Source organism: Electrophorus electricus, chromosome 18, assembly GCF_013358815.1.
Source record: "Electrophorus electricus isolate fEleEle1 chromosome 18, fEleEle1.pri, whole genome shotgun sequence".
Taxonomy (NCBI): Eukaryota; Metazoa; Chordata; class Actinopteri; order Gymnotiformes; family Gymnotidae; genus Electrophorus; species Electrophorus electricus.
Window position 1 is genome coordinate 3,247,313 of NC_049552.1, and position 19,191 is coordinate 3,266,503.

At 49.1% G+C, this 19,191-nt stretch overlaps 2 protein-coding genes across 6 annotated transcripts in view; both read right to left on the reverse strand.

Moving 5' to 3' along the window:
• bmp1a (bone morphogenetic protein 1a) overlaps nt 1–5,670 on the reverse strand; it is a 41,491-nt gene extending 35,821 nt beyond the window's left edge. The window contains exon 1 of the mRNA XM_035536498.1: nt 5,461–5,670. Within this exon, the coding sequence (XP_035392391.1) occupies nt 5,461–5,605 (145 nt within the window). The 5' untranslated portion in view covers nt 5,606–5,670. The remainder of the gene's footprint in view (nt 1–5,460) is intronic.
• A 5,881-nt stretch (nt 5,671–11,551) lies between these two features.
• The window catches only part of kansl3 (KAT8 regulatory NSL complex subunit 3), a 15,996-nt gene continuing 8,356 nt past the window's right edge, over nt 11,552–19,191 (reverse strand). The window contains exons 11-21 of one of the 5 annotated variants that reach the window (XM_027031271.2): nt 19,070–19,133; nt 18,766–18,954; nt 18,180–18,336; nt 17,718–17,795; nt 17,088–17,258; nt 15,529–15,613; nt 15,213–15,334; nt 15,013–15,101; nt 14,348–14,555; nt 12,882–12,994; nt 11,552–11,728 (exon numbers count right to left, since the gene is read on the reverse strand). In XM_027031271.2, the coding sequence (XP_026887072.2) occupies nt 11,726–11,728; nt 12,882–12,994; nt 14,348–14,555; nt 15,013–15,101; nt 15,213–15,334; nt 15,529–15,613; nt 17,088–17,258; nt 17,718–17,795; nt 18,180–18,336; nt 18,766–18,954; nt 19,070–19,133 (1,279 nt within the window). In that variant the 3' untranslated portion in view covers nt 11,552–11,725. Of the gene's footprint in view, nt 11,729–12,881; nt 12,998–14,347; nt 14,556–14,599; nt 15,102–15,212; nt 15,335–15,528; nt 15,614–17,087; nt 17,259–17,717; nt 17,796–18,179; nt 18,337–18,765; nt 18,955–19,069; nt 19,134–19,191 lie in introns of those variants that run through there. The other 4 variants (XM_035536103.1, XM_035536105.1, XR_004777111.1 and 1 more) reach the window with 4 other exon arrangements.

Here is a 19,191-nt window from a genome sequence, read left to right on the forward strand (position 1 = left end):
CGCGCACGGACCGACCGACCAACACGCCCACACGCGCACGGACCGACCGACCAACACGCCCACACGCGCACGGACCGACCGACCAACACGCCCACACGCGCACGGACCAACCGACCAACACGCCCACACGCGCACGCACCAACACACGCACCAACACGCGCACGCGGACGCACGCACACTTAAGAGATCTTGCACTGACCTTTTTTGGTCACGTTTCAACATCATTTGAACAAATGAGGTGCCGTTCTGGGGTAAAGATAAATGCCTCACTAGACTGGGAGAGGAACCGATCCTGACAGCTCACTCTCCCCGTCAAATAGGAGTCAAATCCTCACGCCAAACTGGTCCAAGATCAGCAGGGGGGAGACACGGTGGCTCTGCGTGGTGTAAACAGGCAGCGGCGAGCCAGCTGAGAGGACCCCGACTGACCCACAGTGCCATTGGCAGGCCAGCGCAGATGTGTGCCCTGGACTGCCCTACCCGCCCATGCTGGCACACACTGAATGGCCTGCATTCTGCGGATGCCTCCTCTTCGCTCCCTCGTTCCTTCACCCTTTTCTTTCTGCACTCCCTTTTTCCAGGTCTGGTCACCCCCCCCCCACCCCCACAAACACACCTCCAACCACTTGCTCTTTCTACTTCTACGACTGCAAGAGGCAGTAAAAAGAGAGGACAGAGGAGAGGATAACCCGCTCGCATGTCCCTTTCCTGGACATTTAGTGATGGGCTTCTATAAGAGTTAGCAAGGGCTCCACAAATCCCGGCTTCGGGGAACCCAGGTACCTGCCGGAGGATCCCACGGAGGAAAACCAGATGCTGTGACGTTAAAGTTCTTTCTACTACATCACCACAGGCATGAAACCAACCCTCGCCAATAGCAGATCGTCGTCATTCACTCGAAATGCCAAAGAACACAGTGCATACAGTACAACAAAACAGCAATAGGGAAGCAAAGTGATTTTCATGTGAAGACACCCAAGACAAATAAGAAATGCCCTTTTAAAAGTTTTGGGGCACAGACGTCATTATACCTCCCAAGTGTAAACACAGCCCAAAAGGCTCGCCAGCACCGAAACAATTCAGAAAATGACTCAAAGTGATATCAGCCTTAAAAAAACATAGCAGCTCTGCTCCAATACTGACTGCCTCTGCCCAAACAGCTCTGGCTAACTAATGTCTCAGTTTAACAGGGCCTTAGCTTCATGCTGCCTACCTTGCATCATATGAGAAGGAGGGGACCACAGAATTTATTGTTCCACTGGCTGTCTCTTGGGCGCCCGTCAAAACACCCAAGAACAGCGATGTTTTGCTTCATTAGTTACTGCTAACTTGTTACGACAGTGACTAGGACAGAGAATATAAGCAAGCCTGAGAGGAGGAGGGAGGCACTTGGTGAATACTGAAACTGTTTCTAGTCAGAAATCCAGGATTATAGTCACATGGAGTTCCACAATGTGTTGTTTTTTTTATTTTAATATTTAGCCACAACTATAGGAAATGTCAACAAACCGTAAAAACTAACCAAACCCAAACAATATTACTCTTCACAAAATACAATCGTAGCGTGCCTGTATATTTTTTCATTCCTTTTCCATACACCAAATAAAGTTCCCTTCATCCTGTCTGATCTTTAATGGGTTCTAAGGATTCTTTCAGGCTTGAATTGTTCTACAAAGATTATTTAGAATTATGGCCCTTTTAAGTAGACACCATAATGAACAACTTCCTGAGATGTACAGTAAACAAAGGCAGGGGTTTTATCCTCAGCTATGCAGCCGCACTCGGAGGGCCTCGTGCACGAGTCTCATTAAAGTGGAGCGTTAGTGCAGCTTCTGTCTCCGTTCAGCCTTCGTTAACACGCCTGTCTCCCTGCTCCGCTTATCTTCCGGTACATAAAGCACATACTCACGCCTCCGCTTACGCACAAGTGCTGGGAAGACAATGGTTTTTGCGTCGTGAATCCCTCCGCCGTTCTCTGGGGAATGACACAATTGAATACCACGTGGGAAAAAAAACAGACTGCGCGACTATTTAATCATATTATTGCTCGCGCTGGCACATGCTCTTGCCTGTCTCATTTCGCCTTTGATTCACCAACTGCGCAGTACTTCATTTATTTTACATCCAACGAATCACTCTGCACCACAGTTTCGCTCTCTCTCGCACACACATGCAAAAAAATCTTAACTGCAAAAAAATTAGACTAAATATCTATTCCGCTCTCTGTCTCTCTCACTCCCTCATATGCTACTCTGGCGTAAAAAGAGAACAGTGGGATTGCATGATGTCACTCCCACAGCTCACATGGCCCCTGGGTGCAGGCAGAAGTGCCAACTGCCTGCCCTGGCGGCATCCGCCTGGGGCTCCGAGCATCTGGAAGAACACCAGAGTCCAGGCAGGGAGGAGGAATTCGAGGAGCACCACAAATTTAGGCGAGCACTTTAACAGGGATTCAGGTCAAAGTGCCTCTTTCTCTCTCCGTTATTAAAACCACACAAAGAAAGTGTGTGTGCGCGGTACAGTATATGCCAGCGTGAGCTGGCTTGTTAAATGAGACAATAGAAATTCCATGAATGTGTGCATGTACTGATGAGGTGTTAAAGGAAAATTAAAAGGCAAATAGTAGGAGGACATCTGTGTGGCAGATGAAAGCAGCTTTACCCCGAGGAACCCGCATGCCTCTCTCCACTGCGCCTACCCGGATTAAAACGCCACGGCGACTGTACCGTAGATCTCCACCGCTACTGCACAGAAGAGCACTCACGTAACCAATTCTGCACTTCACCGATTGTTGACACTCACATAAGAATCCCACGGCAAACGTGGAACCGAAGCCCTACAGACGCAAACACGGGTCTTCGTTTGGGGCAGCAGTCGCGCAAGGGACGTGCCGCTCCACACGGGAGCACGCTCGCCCTCCTCCGCGGCACGCGGAGCTGCCTTCTCTCAGCCCGGCTGGCACGCTGCAGCCCCTGCCCGGGGGCCCCCCGGCCGGAGCCCGGGCTCGCCCCTCCTCCTGGCGGGCCTTCGGCACAGCGCAGATGAAAGGATTTAACGAGCTGGCGTCACGGCCCAGCTGGCCGAGTGGCGGGTCTGCCTGCTCTCTGCTGTGCTGGCGCGGACCCAGGGAAGGGGCTCTAAACCGGCACGGCCTTGAGCCGGATTCAGACCCCCCCCGCCTTCCCGTGCGCGGCGTGTAGCACCCCGCTGAGGACTGGCTGCCTTCAGATGCTAAGCTCGGGCCACGCTTCCTCTCATGCGTCATCCCTCCAGACCGGGCCTCATGGAGCCTCGCGGAGCCTCGCAGTGACAACAGAGGAAGGGATGGAAGCTGAGGGGGTGTTTAAAAGTGACGTTCCGCATGGATTTTTTTTGTTTACGATAGGAGGGAAAAAAAAGAAAGAAAGGGCTGGATGCAGCTGGGGGAACCGGACCACATTTGAAATCCCGCGTCACGCGCTTTTACTAATTTTGACTTGCTAAAGCTTCCTTAAAAACGTGCGCGTCTTTTATGACACGGTGACGTGTATCGTGTGCGACATACGCATGTCCATGTGTCAGGGCGCTTGGCTGTGGACAGGAACGTGGCAATTAGCACACAGCAAAGTGTCATGTGTAGTCAAACCAACTTATGACCAAAAACATAGGCTAAAAGCATTCTCCAGCTATGGTTCTGCAGGTCTGATGGACAAAACATGCAGCTGAGGAAACACACACACACACACACACACACACACACACACACACACAAAACTATAAGGGTCTCCATATTGATGTTGACAAAGATTCATGGTTTTAAGAATGGCAATCCAGGAAGTTAATCCTTACATGAAAGATTAATGCCTTCTGAACGCCTGCCTACGGGTCAACCAGCGCGATCTGCCTGGAATACCAACATAGGCTGCTGGGCCGGGACATTCTTCCAGAGTCGCTCGTAAGAGGACGGAGCCTTTCTTAAGGGGTGAAAATGTGAAAATGAACAGCCAAGGGGCTCCTTTCAGCTGCAAATGAAGACAAGGAAGAAAGCCAGGCGATGAAAGAGTGTAAAAGGACAGGATGAAAGAGAGGGAGGGAGGGAAAGAGAGAGAGAGGAGGATAGGAGCAGGAGAGCAGTTCATAGAATCTGAGATCTTGGAGACTTTAGTCTCCCGAGTGGCCCTGTCAGCTTGTCAGAAAGAAAGGCAGACGGACAGACAAATAGAAAGAGCTAGTGGGTGTGTGTGTGTGTGTGTGAGAGAGAGAGAGAGAGAGAGAGAGAGAGAGAGAGAGAGAATTAAAGTTGTATGTAAAAAAGTGCCCCTATCGGATAACAACCTGCCATTGGTAACACGAAGCAATAATGTACAATGTCCTGCAGGGATGACGAGTTTTTTGGGGTTTTTTTTAGCAGGATTCGTAAATGCTCCAGTTGCCTACTCAATGCAGTTCACGACACTGGCCCAAACTCACCTTACACCAACTATGGGTCGAGTATTTCTGCGCATTCCTATCCGTTTGTTCTACTTATTAAACTTGGTCCTACCTGAGGCTGACTTCTAAATAGGTCTAACGTCTATGACAACAAACGACATAAAAACTGCCCCGGGAAGAAGTAAAGTCAGATGTTCGGGTCGGAGCGGGGAGGTCTCGTCTAACTGCGGGGTAAGGACCGTTGGGCTGGCCACGTCCTTCCCCGTTACTTTGTATTTAGTGGTCGCGCGAGCTACCGGCTCGGTTTTCCCGCTGAGGGCACACTACGTCATTCGGTACAGTGACATGGCAGAGAGGGGGGGGGGGGGGGGGGGGGGGGGGGGGGGGGGGGGGGGGGGGGGGGGGGGGAGGGGGGGGGGGTCAACCTTAACATTAAACACCGAAACTCTACGGGACGGTATCGTTTTCCAGAATAAAACATGTAACGCCGCCTAATAGCAAGTGCAGTGACTTCATGGCAAAGTTACTTAACATTAAAAGTTACAAATACTTAAATTACGCTTCATAGAAAATGCATTAAATGGTGCTGACAACCGCGTACAGTGCACAACAACGCAGAATTCAACTCAAAATAACATTTTTCATGCGCAACTTGCATTCGTAACTTTTCGCAAACACACCAAAACAGAAGAAAAACTTTCTGGTCGCGAGAGCACCAAATTCACCGGGGGATGCGTTGCTTGTCGCGTGAGATTTATCATATTAAGCACACCGAGGCATCGATGTGTCAGCTACACTTTACAGGCTACCCTGCAAAATGTACTGAGGCATATGTAAGCCGAAGCAAAAAATCACAAGTCCGAGGACAAACAGTTGTTGCAAACACACATTGCAACACACTAGGAATGTTTACCGTGAGACGATCCGCTCGCTCGTGCTCCCGCTGTCACTCGCGACCGCGCTGCCAACACTTCGCACGGTCGCCTTACGTGGCGTGCACCAAACATCACACCAGCCAAACACAAGGAAACCAACGTTTCAGAGTCTCACCGGCTTTGCAGGGATCTTTGTAGTCGATCGTCTCCGAAGAAGTTGGGGTCTCCTCGTAGTAGCTCGGCTCAACCGCGTCCAGATCGATCGGTAATACCGCGCAAACGCTCGACAGCAGAAACAAACACCTCGCCGCGAGATCCATGATTCAGAAAGTGTGGAGTCGGCGAGAGAGCAGAAATAGAGGTAAGGACTGAGGCAGATGAACGAGAGAGAGAGAGAGAGAGAGAGAGAGAGAGAGAGAGAGAGAGAGAGAGAGAGAGAGAGAGAGAGAGAGAGAGAGAGAGAGAGAGAGAGAGAGAAATGGGAGGTTTTAGGGGAAATGAGATCCTTTTCGAGGGCGGGTTTTAAAACGCAGCTCCGCTCCTGCTCGGCGTCTCGACAGAAGCCCCGTGATTTATTGCTTGGACCGGGCTTTGGGCCATCCGCGAGCCTGCAAACTTTGCGAAAAGGAGCTCGGGGCTCATGTTAAATGAGCTTGAGACGTCCGCTTGCATGTGCGTAAAAAGTCCCTATCCATCCTTGCTTTGCGTCTTATACGCGTAATAGCCCTGCTGCTGAGGTCGAGTTCAGTGACTCTTTCTTAACTAGAGTTCAAGGAGAATTGACGCAATTCCGGAACCGAACTCTCCAAACTCTCTGTAGGTATCATTTCATCTTCATACCCCCCCCCCCCCCCCCAAAAAAAAAAAAAAAAAAAAAAAAACACATCACATGAGTAATGTGAGCAGGAATTATTGGGGGAGACGCGTTCCCTCCGCCTCTCCCCCCAAACTACGCCCATGGCGCAGGGAGAAGAGCAGTTACGGCCGCACGGACGGTCCGTGCGAAAATCCGTTTGAAAAGAATGCATAATGTGTCGTCACGCCCCAAAAGCAGCAGAGTTGCAGCGCCGGTCAGTGTCTTGGTCACTCTCCTCCACAACATTTAGCAGTCATGCACCATCTGTACTTTTCCAACTAACTCAAAAGCTCCGTACTAACGACAATCACTGGAATGCTACAAGGCTCATCGGTATGCGAAATAGTAGCAGCCCTGATTAATCCATTGATACTGCACATGATTATTTCACTGTGCAGCACGTGCTGTGTGTTCAACCGGATGCCGGGCCTGTCCGATCACTCACCACATCTCAGCCTGTCCAGACACACGCGAGCCGGCAACGCACCTCTCCTTTCTCCTGTTTGTGTTCCTTCCGGGTTCTGCAAAACAGTACCTGTCATGTAGAACAGTTTTCTGTGGTTTAATTTCAATAGGATTAAGTGTAAAATTATTTAGCAAATGAGTCAGTGATCAGTTATTCGGAGGTGTAAATGGTAGAAGTGACCAGGAAATACAGACAATTGTATTTGGACACATTTCAGGCTTTGTTTGATTTCTAATTTTCTGTTTTGGGGGGTTCCTAAGACAGTTTGCTTGAATAACTTCCATGCGTTTTTTATTATTGTAATACATACACATTCATAGTCTGTCTTGGTAGGTCATTATTATTATTATTGTTATTAATATTACTGGCTGTATTTTGTTCTATATTTGCTGCTAGAGCTGAGCACTTTCATACAAGACACCTGAGATCTTATTAACTCCTGATCAACTCCTAGTGTGAAATATTTATGAGCTCATTACACTTCTTGTAATAATTAATGATGGGGTTTCTTTTCTTCTTACCAGTATCGTGTCATGTGTCATAAAGGCATTAGTGTGGATGACAAATATAGGTTCCGTTTTCAACACTCTGCAATACTCTGACGAAACCCTGGTCTCATTATTGGCAATAGTTCACAGTTTAAAGGTTAAGGCCCAAAGTGACCTCAGCCAAATGAGCAGACCTGAAAGTGATTATGTCAGCAGAACCTTGCTCCATAATCCAACAACACTTGAATGGCTTTTAAAAACACATGTTCTAAACCTCTGGCTTCAAGTCAACCTATGAGTGCTCCAGGACCAGTTTCTGTGACTCATATGCTAATGAAACAGTTCTGAGCCACCGTGGAGCCAATCATAAGGTTTGCTTTCCTCACCGGCAGCACATGCCGGCCTCGGGATTCGCCGCATTTGGAATGAGGGCGTGGTCATTGCCGTGACCTCCGGGCTCATCTATCATTTAAAGTGATACAACCAATCATGCCTCGGCTAGAGCCGTGAGCTGAGAGCAGCCCGTCGAGGATGTGCCGCTGCGGTCCGCATGTGTCTGGGTTCTGGAAGCGCAGACTGAATGGGAGAGTGTCCAGCTTCTTGTTTTGTTCTACAATCCTCCCCAGACGTGCCGTGAATCATTGGCGCGGGAGCCCTGCGGAACGGCATGTTGTTCCCGCTGTTACTCTGACTCTGAAATTAGCTCTCGCCCACGTCACGTTCTTAAGACTCAGAGCAAATAGGTGGGGTGGCTCCAGGCACATCATTTCTCCAGAGCCTGACCACTACACAGCCTTTAATTTCACAATATATACAACACCAAAGCACTTTCTTCCAGAATCAGCTCAGTGACGTACAGGACGTTCAGTTTGACAGTAGCGTTTACTATGACTTGAGTCAGTGATTTGTCATTTGGGATTGCAAATGAGAGTACTGACTGTGTGCACAGTGATTGTAAATAGTTTGTATTTGTATACATTTCAGTTCTTGCATCTCAGTGTGTACATCTCAGTGTTTGTACAATAGCATGACTCAGTTCAGTTGATAATTGTTTATAATGCAAGTTCAAGGGCCTTTTTCCTGTTCCTCGCTGAGTGGATAGGGGACATCACCTTTGACGTTCCTTCTGATAACAACTGCCAGGCCTTGCCAAGAAACTTACAGACCAGATAAAGAATTACATGAACGCAATTAACCAGTTTCTTCGAGCTCTAAAGAGATATTCTAGAATGTGCAGACATTATGGACACCTTAAGACAACAACTCCTTTTGCTCCTTGTTGAAGACCTTTCTCATGGTTCAAAAGGTCACGTGTTTTGAGCACCCGCTGGACGATGACACAAGCCCCGCATGACAGCAACCTAAATGTACACACACACACACACACGTAACTGCCTAGAAAGAACATGGCAGCATCTAACATGAATTCTCACACGTTATGCAGACCGTGCGTATTTCCATCAACGCGGCCCTCTTCATCGTTAACTGCATGTATCCGTGATGTGGAAACATGGTTGGATGCTAACTTCCCAAAGTTAACTTCCCAAAGTCAGAGATCTCGTCTGTATCAAAACCCTCTTCAAAACTCTCTCCTGGTCGTGTCTTATGTATTTGATGCCATTGTTCTTCTTGTACTGCTGTGTCTTAAAGTGACCAGGAGTGCGACAAAGGCACTATGTCAATTAAACATTATTAGCATTTTTATCCAGTGGTTCCATACGCAGAGGGAAATACACCAGGTTTATGTTTTGAGCAGATTAAGTGGTGTATCTGAACAATTTGACTCCAGATTCCTTTCATCTAGCGTGTTATTGAGAGTGCAAATGTGAGTGCCTTATTATAAAGCTTATTCTGACTTGGAGCCATCAGCGTTCGCTTATATGCAGCTGTGTTACAGTCTTGTAATGGCGGCCCACTTTGAGCTTCCTTTACTGCAGGGAGTAACTGAACTGGACTGAAGATGAGAGATGAGATTATATAAAAGGAGAATATAGTCGTTCATGAGCAAGACTCACGGTGTGCCCATGAATACACACGCACACAAATGCTAACTGTTATTACTTCAGCCCAACTGCCGTAGAAATAGTTCCAGAATAATGTCCAACTTTCCCTTCTGTGACTGCAAATGGTTATCTGCAAGGCTTGTGCTGGGAGCGCCGGCGCTGTTGTTTACGTTAACGTCACAGGTACAGCTGGTGGCGCGTTACGTGGCTGATGTATCTTGGGAAAGGATGCTATCCTGTGAGCGCTCCCCCCGATAAAGACCACCCACCCCTCCTCTCTGTCATCCGCCTCATTATGCTCCAATCCCTGCAAAGCCGTCGTAATCAACAAGAGCTCTTATCACTGCGCTTATCGTAATCGCCATCATTATTTCATGGGCAAGCAGGCTTACCTCGAGATGGAGCAAAAAATTTTTATCTCAAATGATGCTGTTTCAGCATGAAAAAAAAGGATGAAATATTCTCATATAAAATGTCTTCTTTGGGGTTGTGTTGGTGTGTGTGTGTGTGTGGGGGGGGGGTTTCAACCTAGAATGTGCTCTTAGAGGTATAAACTTTATTCAAGTTTTTTGTTTTGCATTCATAATTTTTTACTGTTTTATACTGACTCAGATAGATAGATAGACAGACAGATAGACAGATAGATAGATAGATAGATAGATAGATAGATAGATAGATGTGTAAAGTACAAAGGGTTTCGTGGCTTTTCAGACAGTAAAGTGTGTCTGAAGTTCTAGTAGGTGAAACCAGTTAGTAGACGTTTGCATTAATTCACTCCACAGGGTTCTAAAAAACCAAGAGTGTCAGTCAGCTCCTTTAGTTTGAGCAACTTTATTGCTGCCATAGCAACAACGGCCAATACAAACGGATATATCATTACTGCAGTGTCTGTTATTATTAAAACGCCTCGCACAACAAATCCTTAATTCTGATGGTCTGAAGGTATTCAACAAACAGATCAGCAACCTTCTCTTGGTTTCTCCAGTGTAAAGCTAATACAGTAGACAAACTCCCACAGTAATGCATATATATACACACACACACACACACACACACACTATGGGAACCAGTTGCCTTCAACTTCCCCATATTTTCCAGCTTTTCTTTCAGCCTTTGCTATTTCTCCAGCTTTTCGTGTTCCCTGTTCCTGATGTTGCCATCACGTGGGATCGCCACGTCTCTCACTCCGGCCCTCTTCTGCTGTTTATCCACCACTGCTATGTCCGGTTGCTTAGCCATTACCATCTTGTCTGTCGATATCTGGAAGCCCCACAGGATCTTAGTTTGGTCATTCTCCACCACCTTATGTGTAGATGGGTTATTGTTCTTTGAGTCTCCTAATTTGGTTTGTTGAACTCCCTCAGACCATCAGAATTAAGAATCTTGTTTTCTGTGGAATGACATTTTAACAGGCCTACTATGACACTGCAGTAATGACATATCTGTTTTCATTGCCGGTTGTTGCTATGGCAGCAATGAAGTTAGGAAACTCAAAGGAAAAGAACTGATCTACACTCTTGGAACTTTAGAACCGCATGGAATGAATGTTCTGATCTGGACATCTACTTTTTCATATATAAACTGGCTCCTCCTACTACTAATTCAGAAGCACTTTGCTTGCACAGCTGATGAAAGACCTCTGTCCAAAACATCATTTTTTTGGAAACTCTGTGTACTTTACTGCAGTTCTTTTTATATATATATATATATATATATAGAGAGAGAGAGAGAGAGAGAGAGAGAGAGAGAGAGAGAGAGAGAGAGAGAGAGAGATAGATGTACCACTTCTCAATCTAGGACTGGGAATTTCCCATACAAACCCAAACCACAAATGACTTTTCTCAGCCCGGATGTGATTAATTTCTTCTTTTGGTATGAACAGTGATGATAGTTACAGCCAACTGACTCATCCTCTTTACGAAATAATCGGCCGCAGCCTGAGATAACCCGCCTTTATTCACCACGGCTGCCTGGGAAAGCCTCTTCAGCAGGGCCATGACGTCCAGCGTTCGTGTCCAGAGAGGAAACAGAGCCTACAGTGCATACATCCACCCTTCTCTTCAGATTTCCCAACCGGAGAGACAGCACGCGAATGCGCTCCTCCCGTGTGGCAACAGAAAGAAGGAAAATGGATCGGGATCCCTTTGGGAGAATGGGAAAGTGTCGTGTCTCTGGGAAGTGTCGTGTCTCAGGCTTCGTTTCTCACGCCGTAACCAACAGAAGGACACAGACTCACGGCTTTGACGCTCTCCTTCACTCTGAGAAGTCTCACGTACGTATGGCCCTGCACGGGAATTTAGACTTTGCAGAGTTGGGCTCTGCACCGATCCAGCACCGAGCAGCCTGGGTTGTGGAGGTCGGTCCCTGGCCTCGCCCGCCCCGCATTAACAGCGGAAAAACACGGAATTGTTCCCTTCCTTGCACAAAAATAAATAAATACATAAATCAGGCAATTAAAAAAAATGTGGTCCATAATTCTTTATTGGGGTCAAACAACTCCTCAGTAGTAAGGCAGGTAGACAGGCGAGTCAGTGCAGTCGTCTTCCACAGCAAAGCGTCTACTCTGTCTCAGAGGAACCTCAGCCGTGCTGATGTTAGACCACACGGCTGTTCCCATGGAACTCTGGTCACTGTAAGAGATAAATGTAAAGGTTAGTCATCGTACATCACAGACAAGCATGTAGAGGCAAAGGAGACGTGACAATGCTCAAAGTACCTGTACTCGATATCGACATTGTAAATGTGTTTTACTGAGTGCATGTGATTTATAAATGAGTCAAATATAAGATCAACATCAATGGGAAAAAATGAGAGGGAAAAAAAGATACTTATGTTAATGACAGATGATGAGTGGTCCAAGCAGAAACACTATTCATGAAACTGTTGTTAATCAATTAAGCTTAAAGGCAGCATAACACTGACTACAGTTTCAAAGTTCTCAAAACAAAACTTTGACACAAGTAGTTCTATCGAGCTACACTAGGTTAAAAGTAGGACCCAGGAAAAAGTGTTTTTCAGTATCAAACAATTACAGAACTTGCAGGAATCTAAATCTAAAATTAACTACACTCTGAACCAATGCCTAAATTATCCAGAAATGAGAGTGACAAGCACGTAATTATACTCGTCAGAATAATTAAGCAAATAATTAGACCCTCATCTCTCCATGTTGTCACGGAGACTGTTACTACAGCAACTGGTTTGATGGAACTAATTGATTTCCAATCTGGAAATGAAAAGGCTATAATGGTGATAAATGGCAGAGAGTAAATTTAGAAAAAGAATAACCCCCCCCCACTTCACTATCCCATATAGGCAATGCCCCAGTCTGAATGAAATAATGAACGACAAACAACACTTAAAGGATTTCACACACCTTTACACACTCTAAACCTGGAATGCTGCAGGAGTGGGAGATCACTACTACAGGTGTGTGATCCGTGCATACTGGAACTTAATATTTTTACATTTAACAATATTTTAGAGAACCAATTGCTTTATTTACACTATTAAGGTTTGTAGATGCTACAGTTAAAAGAATAGTTCATTGGGGTATGTTGTACTAAGTGCCTCTAAGCATATAGCGAAAATAGTGAAAACTAAATAATTCATCTTTAGAAATAAATGTATATGCTCATGTCTGCCTTTCTGACATGTAAAAACTGATTTGATAGCAGGAGAAAGGAGGCACACCAGCCTTAAGCACTGCTGGCCACAGGCCCAGCATGAGCTGGAGAGCTGGAGTTTGTGATGGGGCGCTTATGGAATGTGATGTGCACACACCTGGTTGTCAGGTGCACTGGGTGGGGGCAGCACAGCTCCTGCCTGGCACAGAGCAGGAAGTCTGCTCGGCTGTGCTCTCAAAGTCACCGTGATCGTCGTTGGGGCTTTCAGCCCTGCTACTCTCACACACACACACACACACACACACACACACACACACACGAGAATGCCCAAGTCAGCAGTGCTGGCAGAAAAGAACCCAAACGGAACGGAACCTACGGTCCGAAATCCTTCACCGAACTTTTTAAAAGACCCTGGAAATATCTGGGAACACCACTGAAGAACCTTTCAGACGACATCATTTTAACTAACTAGGACTAAAGCGAATGATTAGATATTACTGCTAGCAAAATCAGAAACATCAGGACCGGTTCTTTTCCAATTTTCCAGTTAAACATCACAACTAGGTGGGCCTGGAGCGTGTAGAGGGACCCTATTCTGAAGCTTCTTCTGGCTATGCCTACACCAACATTACGAGAAGGTGCGAGATCGAGCTGATTTGTTTGAATATCATACCCACCACCTTAGAAGGCTGTGGTGAGAGTGAACACACACCTATAATATGAGAAACATTTATGAACAGAAACAAATGGGGCGAGAAAAGGACAAGCAGTGAGGGGAAAAAATGTAAGCATTTTGTGAGTCTGGGTTTGGTATTGAACTGGAGTTTATATGGAAAAGTGGCATAAAATTATGTTTTTGGTCCAAGTACATAATATTAAATGATGTGTAGAGAACGTGTGTAGTTCTGTGAGGGGGGGGGGGGGGAACGTAAGAAAGACAATGAAAGAAAAATGACACTTGTTTGCCGTGGGTCATTTAATAAATGCATTTGTGATTAGATGTCAAAACAAACAGCACTCGTGTGTGACAACAGAAAAAAATATGAGCAAAACCATAAACATAAAGGAACATAATGAGCTTGTAACAGTGGACACACTTCACACAGAATGGCCAGAGGTCACCACATGAGGACTATCCATCATTGTCAAATGGAGGTTCCTACCAGGTCCCTACCTAAATGAGTGGGTCGGAGAACAGCTGCGTTTTGTGTTAACCATCAGGGCAGTATAGATTATACCGGAAAGAGGACAGACGACGCAGATGGACCGGCCGACAGACTCAGCCCATGCTGTCGTTGTCCCGGGCGAAACGTTCCTTTCTTCAAACACAATCGATCAGGACAAGCATCTCTCCTGACTGTACACACGTGTATTGATGTACAACTCTTGCAAGCATCGGTGATTCTGCTGCAAAAGCACCTTTTCTCTGCTTTGACACCCCATGTGTCTCTCTGCATGACGGTTAGCCCCAGTCGCTACGCTAACTCGTCCTATGTGCAGGGGCCTGAACGTGAGCGTTGACAGAGCCATCCCACCACCACCCCCCCACACACACACATCCTACTCAGCGTGGACGCCGCTGTTTGGTGGGCCGCTGCGTCGATGACGTTGACATGGACGTACCCGCGCTCGGATTGGATACGTGGGTCAGTCCCGGAAAGCTATTGGCTAGTTTGGCCAGTCCACCGTTGGCGAGGAGCTGTTGGATGGCTGTGGTTTTGGTGACCCCAGAGCCGGCAGAGACAACTGGGACCGCGCGCATCAGAGTGCCCCCTGCTGGACTGAGCGAGGTCAGCACCTGCCCGTGAGCCTGTGCTTTTCCTACAGGAGCCTAGTGGGGGAGGGGAGAGAGAAATAAGTACACTTCAGTTCTGGTTACACAAAATTACTTCCTTCCATTTCCTGTCATCACTGATGTTTTTGCCCAAACAATTAAAACTGACAGCACACTTTTTATAATCAATAATTTTGGCATTTGCTATGCTTTATTACTGAATTTACCAGCGAGAGAGAGGTTTAGCCAACAGATCTCCGTGTTAAGAATTCCTTGACTGCCCCCTACAGGGCATTATGCACACTGCAGTCAACCTACAGCATTTCAGCTCTACAATTCCAAAGGGTTCCCTGCATGAGCGCTCATTACTGTTTGGGAAGAGTGCAGAGGACAATGGGGATGAGAATCATTCCAGACAGATTTGTTGGTGAGGTGTTAGGCGGACGTGCGTGGCAGTACATCGGGGTTTATGGGGTGCCGGCCAAAGAGCCAACCCCAAGCCTCAGGCAAGTACCTGGGTGCTGGAGGGCAGACCTGGGGATTTGGTGCTGATCTCCTGCAGACTGAAACTCAGACCCTGCAATAGGCTACTAGCTGATGGAGCTGTGTACACACACACACACACACACACACACACACACGTCAAAACGTTCCACCTGAAATTATACACTAAAGCTTTCCTCCAGGGCTGAGGTGGGGGTGGGGGGGTGTTACCTTGAGCAGCAGGGGCCTGGACCTGTACTGGAGAGGAGCCAGACACAGCGCTGCCCTGCAGGCTGTGGAAAGAACCTCCGGCGGAGCCCAGGCCTCCCGCCACATCTGTCAGAGCACCAGACCTACCGACGCAGGACAATGTGAACGATGACAGGATCGCACTTGCAGATATTAATGCGGAATGAAAGCACAAATCGAAGAGGTTGGGTTTTTCACCTCCAGCTCAACGCGCTGAGCTGAGGGCATGTTTATCGTGTCCCGCGCGCTTTAGGTATTTCTATCAAAAAGCAGAAGTAAATACGTAAGCCCCACAAACCTCTGAGTCAGAAGCCCTGACAGCTCAGTGGCCCCAGACACTGCTTGGCTCATGGTGACAGTGAGCGCCTTCCCAGGTGCTCCCACTTTAAAGGACGACAAGCACAGAGATGCAGGCACACACACGGACCAAAACACACACACGCACACGGACCAACATGCACAGGGATACGCGCACACGGACCAATGCACACGTGCACACACACACACACACACACACACACACACACACACACACGGACACACAGACACGGACCAACGCGCGCACGCACACACACGGACCAACGCGCGCACGCACACACACGGACCAACGCGCGCACGCACACACACGGACCAACGCGCGCACGCACACACACGGACCAACGCGCGCACACGCACACACACGGACCAACGCGCGCACACACGGACCAACGCGCGCACACACGGACACACGGACCAACGCGCGCACGCACACACACACGGACCAACGCGCGCACACACACACACACACACGGACCAACGCGCACACACACACACACACACACACACACACACGGACCAACGCGCGCACACACACACACACACACACGGACCAACGCGCGCGCACACACACACACACACACACACGGACCAACGCACGCACGGTCCAACGCGCACGTACGCACGCACGGACCAACGCGCACACACGCACGGACCAACGCGCGCGTACACGCGCACGCACGGACCAACGCGCGCGTACACGCGCACGCACGGACCAACGCGCACACACACGGACCAACGCGCACACACGCACACACACGGACCAACGCGCGCGCACACACACGGACCAACGCGCGCGCGCACACACACACGGACCAACGCGCGCGCGCACACACGGACCAACGCGCGCGCACACACACACGGACCAACGCGCGCGCGCACACACACACGGACCAACGCGCGCACACACACACGGACCAACGCGCGCACACACACACGGACCAACGCGCGCACACACGGACCAACGCGCGCACACACAGACCAACGCGCGCACACACACAGACCAACGCGCGCACACACACACACACACACGGACCAATGCGCGCACACACACACACAGACCAACGCGCGCACACACACACACAGACCAACGCGCGCACACACACACACAGACCAACGCGCGCACACACACACACAGACCAATGCGCGCACACACACACACACACACACACGGACCAACACACACACACACACACACACACACGGACCAACACACAGACACGCACACGAACCAATGCACACACACACAGACGCACGCGCACACACACGCACCAACAACACGCACACACGGACCAACAACACGCACACAGACACACACACGCACAATTTTCCATCCTGTACACATCTCGCAGAGAACTTAATTTTTATTCATTTATTTAATTGTTTGCTCCTTTATTTATTTGTTTAGCAGCCTCTCAAAAGTCTTGGACAAAGCTGATTGGTCGTTTGAAGGTTTTATCTTCAGACAAACGCACGGCACCCAAGACAAAACGGTTTCACGGATACATCGGAGCCGGCCGAGCGTTGGCCGGTCCCGCTCACCTTCTTGGGCGGCGGCAGCGCCCGAGGCGTCGCCGTGGGCGAGGATGGTCACTTTGATCTTGGCACGTTTGGAGGGCTTGCCGGGCGTGGGGCTGGGCGTCTGGCGCCGCTTCGCGTGCAGCCGCAGGTCGTCCCTCTCTGGGCCGTCCGCCTGCTCGCCCGCCACAGGCACTGGAGCACAGAGAGGGCGGTGGCACGGTCAGAAAGGGCGGAGCTTACCGCCCGACGTGAGGCGTACAAACCCTCAGATAAAAGCGCCTTTGCGAGAAGAGAGGGTACACGTACCCCTGGCTGAGAAACTTTAACTGTTTAACCATTTCGTTTCTCTCAACGGAACCGAAACCTGCGTGGAAGACGATACTATGCAGTAATATGCGAACAAGAGCATGCAAGAAAGTTCGACGTAGCCTGGGCGTCGAGTGTGGAGGAAGTTGTTCCAGAGCCATCGCCGTTGTCAAACAGTAGCGAATGTGATCTGGTAAAAGGACATCAGTCTGTCTGCTGTGGCAGAGAGCATAACGACTGACTGGGGGGGGGGGGGCGCAGAGAGAGGTAGGAGTGTCAGGAGGAATGCGCTTCCTCAGAGAAAGAGAGAGAGGGAGAGCGAGGGAGGGAGGGAGACGTACTCACCGAAGAGACAGGTAGGAGTGCCAGGAGGAATGCTCTTCCTCACCAGCATGTTGTGTTTCATGAAGGCGGCAAACTGAGCTGGGGCAGACGGAAGACACAGAGGAACGAGTGAAGGGAGAAAGGGAGAGGGGACAGGATAGAGAAGAGCACGCGCGCGCACGCACACGCATGCATACACACACACCAGCACTAGAAGGGCAGCTGGAGGTGGGCGGGGCGTCAAATCAAAGGGGGAGGAGTCTGCACGTTCTTTAAGGTTAATGCTAACTACTGACACTACTGGTCTACCAGTCACTGGTGGGACTCACAACACAAGCATAATCTATGTCTGTGTGTGTGTGTGTGTGTGTGTGTGTGTGTGTGTGTGTGTGTGAGTAACAAAGTGTCGATGCATGTTCAGATGCTTGTGTGTGTGTGTGTGTGTGTGTGTGTGTGTGTGTGTGTGTGTGTGTGTGTGGGCACCTTGCGCCTGTTTGTGCGTGAGCATGGTTCCGCTTCGTTGCATGTGGGTCTTGAGTAGCTGGGTGGCGGTGATGAGGCTGGACTTCTGTGCTGGAGACAGACCAGTGGCCTTGGGCTTCGGACTGGCTGCGGGACTGCTGCACACGCTGGACATGTCCTGCAGGGGGCGCACATCACCGCAAACGCCGAGATTTAAATGAACATTCAAAAGGCCTAGTCCACACCAACACGGGTTTTGGCTCCTGTAGTCTTTTCACTCAGTTTTATGAAAATGCTCCCTCCAAATGCTCCCTCCAGAATAACATGTATTGCTGTTCTGCTGAAAAAGCAGGATACTATAGGATACTGAAAAACAGAATATTTCGTTGATTTTGGGCATTCACTGGAGACGTGAGATTTTAATTCCAATTCCTGCTAATATGGAAAATCTTCATTCGTTTTGAAGTCATTTCTAGTGTGAATGGTCATTTTATCGCCTTGAGTCACAACTCTCAAGGTTGTTTTTAACCATGGCCGCCGTGACCATTTCACTACTCCAAACCTCTCTAGCCACTGCTGCACCACCCCTACATCTAGCTCATCTCACCTCTGACCCCGGTGGGGAGATGGGGACCCTGATGGCGGGTGAAGAGGGTCGTGATCTCTCCGTGTCAAAGGGCAGCTCCCGGCGAGGCTTCTTCTTCTTTTCGGTGTCAAGGTCGCGCGTCTCCCCAGAGGCGTGGCTGGGGCTCTCGGCTCGGGTCAGGATGCCTGTGAGGAAGTCCACGATCTCATCCTGGAGCGTGACAGAGGGGAGTCAGTCCCACGCTACAGTGGGAGGGTCTGGGAGGGTCTGAGAGGGCCCCCCCCCCCCCCGAGGCTCCAGCGTGGGAGGCGACAGTGCAGCGTACCTGTATGCAGCGGTCCACCATGGTCTGGGTCAGACCTTCTGCCTTCATCTTTGAGGAGCCAATCCTGTGGGGAGGGAGGAATACACACGCGCGCGGGCGCACACACACACACTTCACAACAC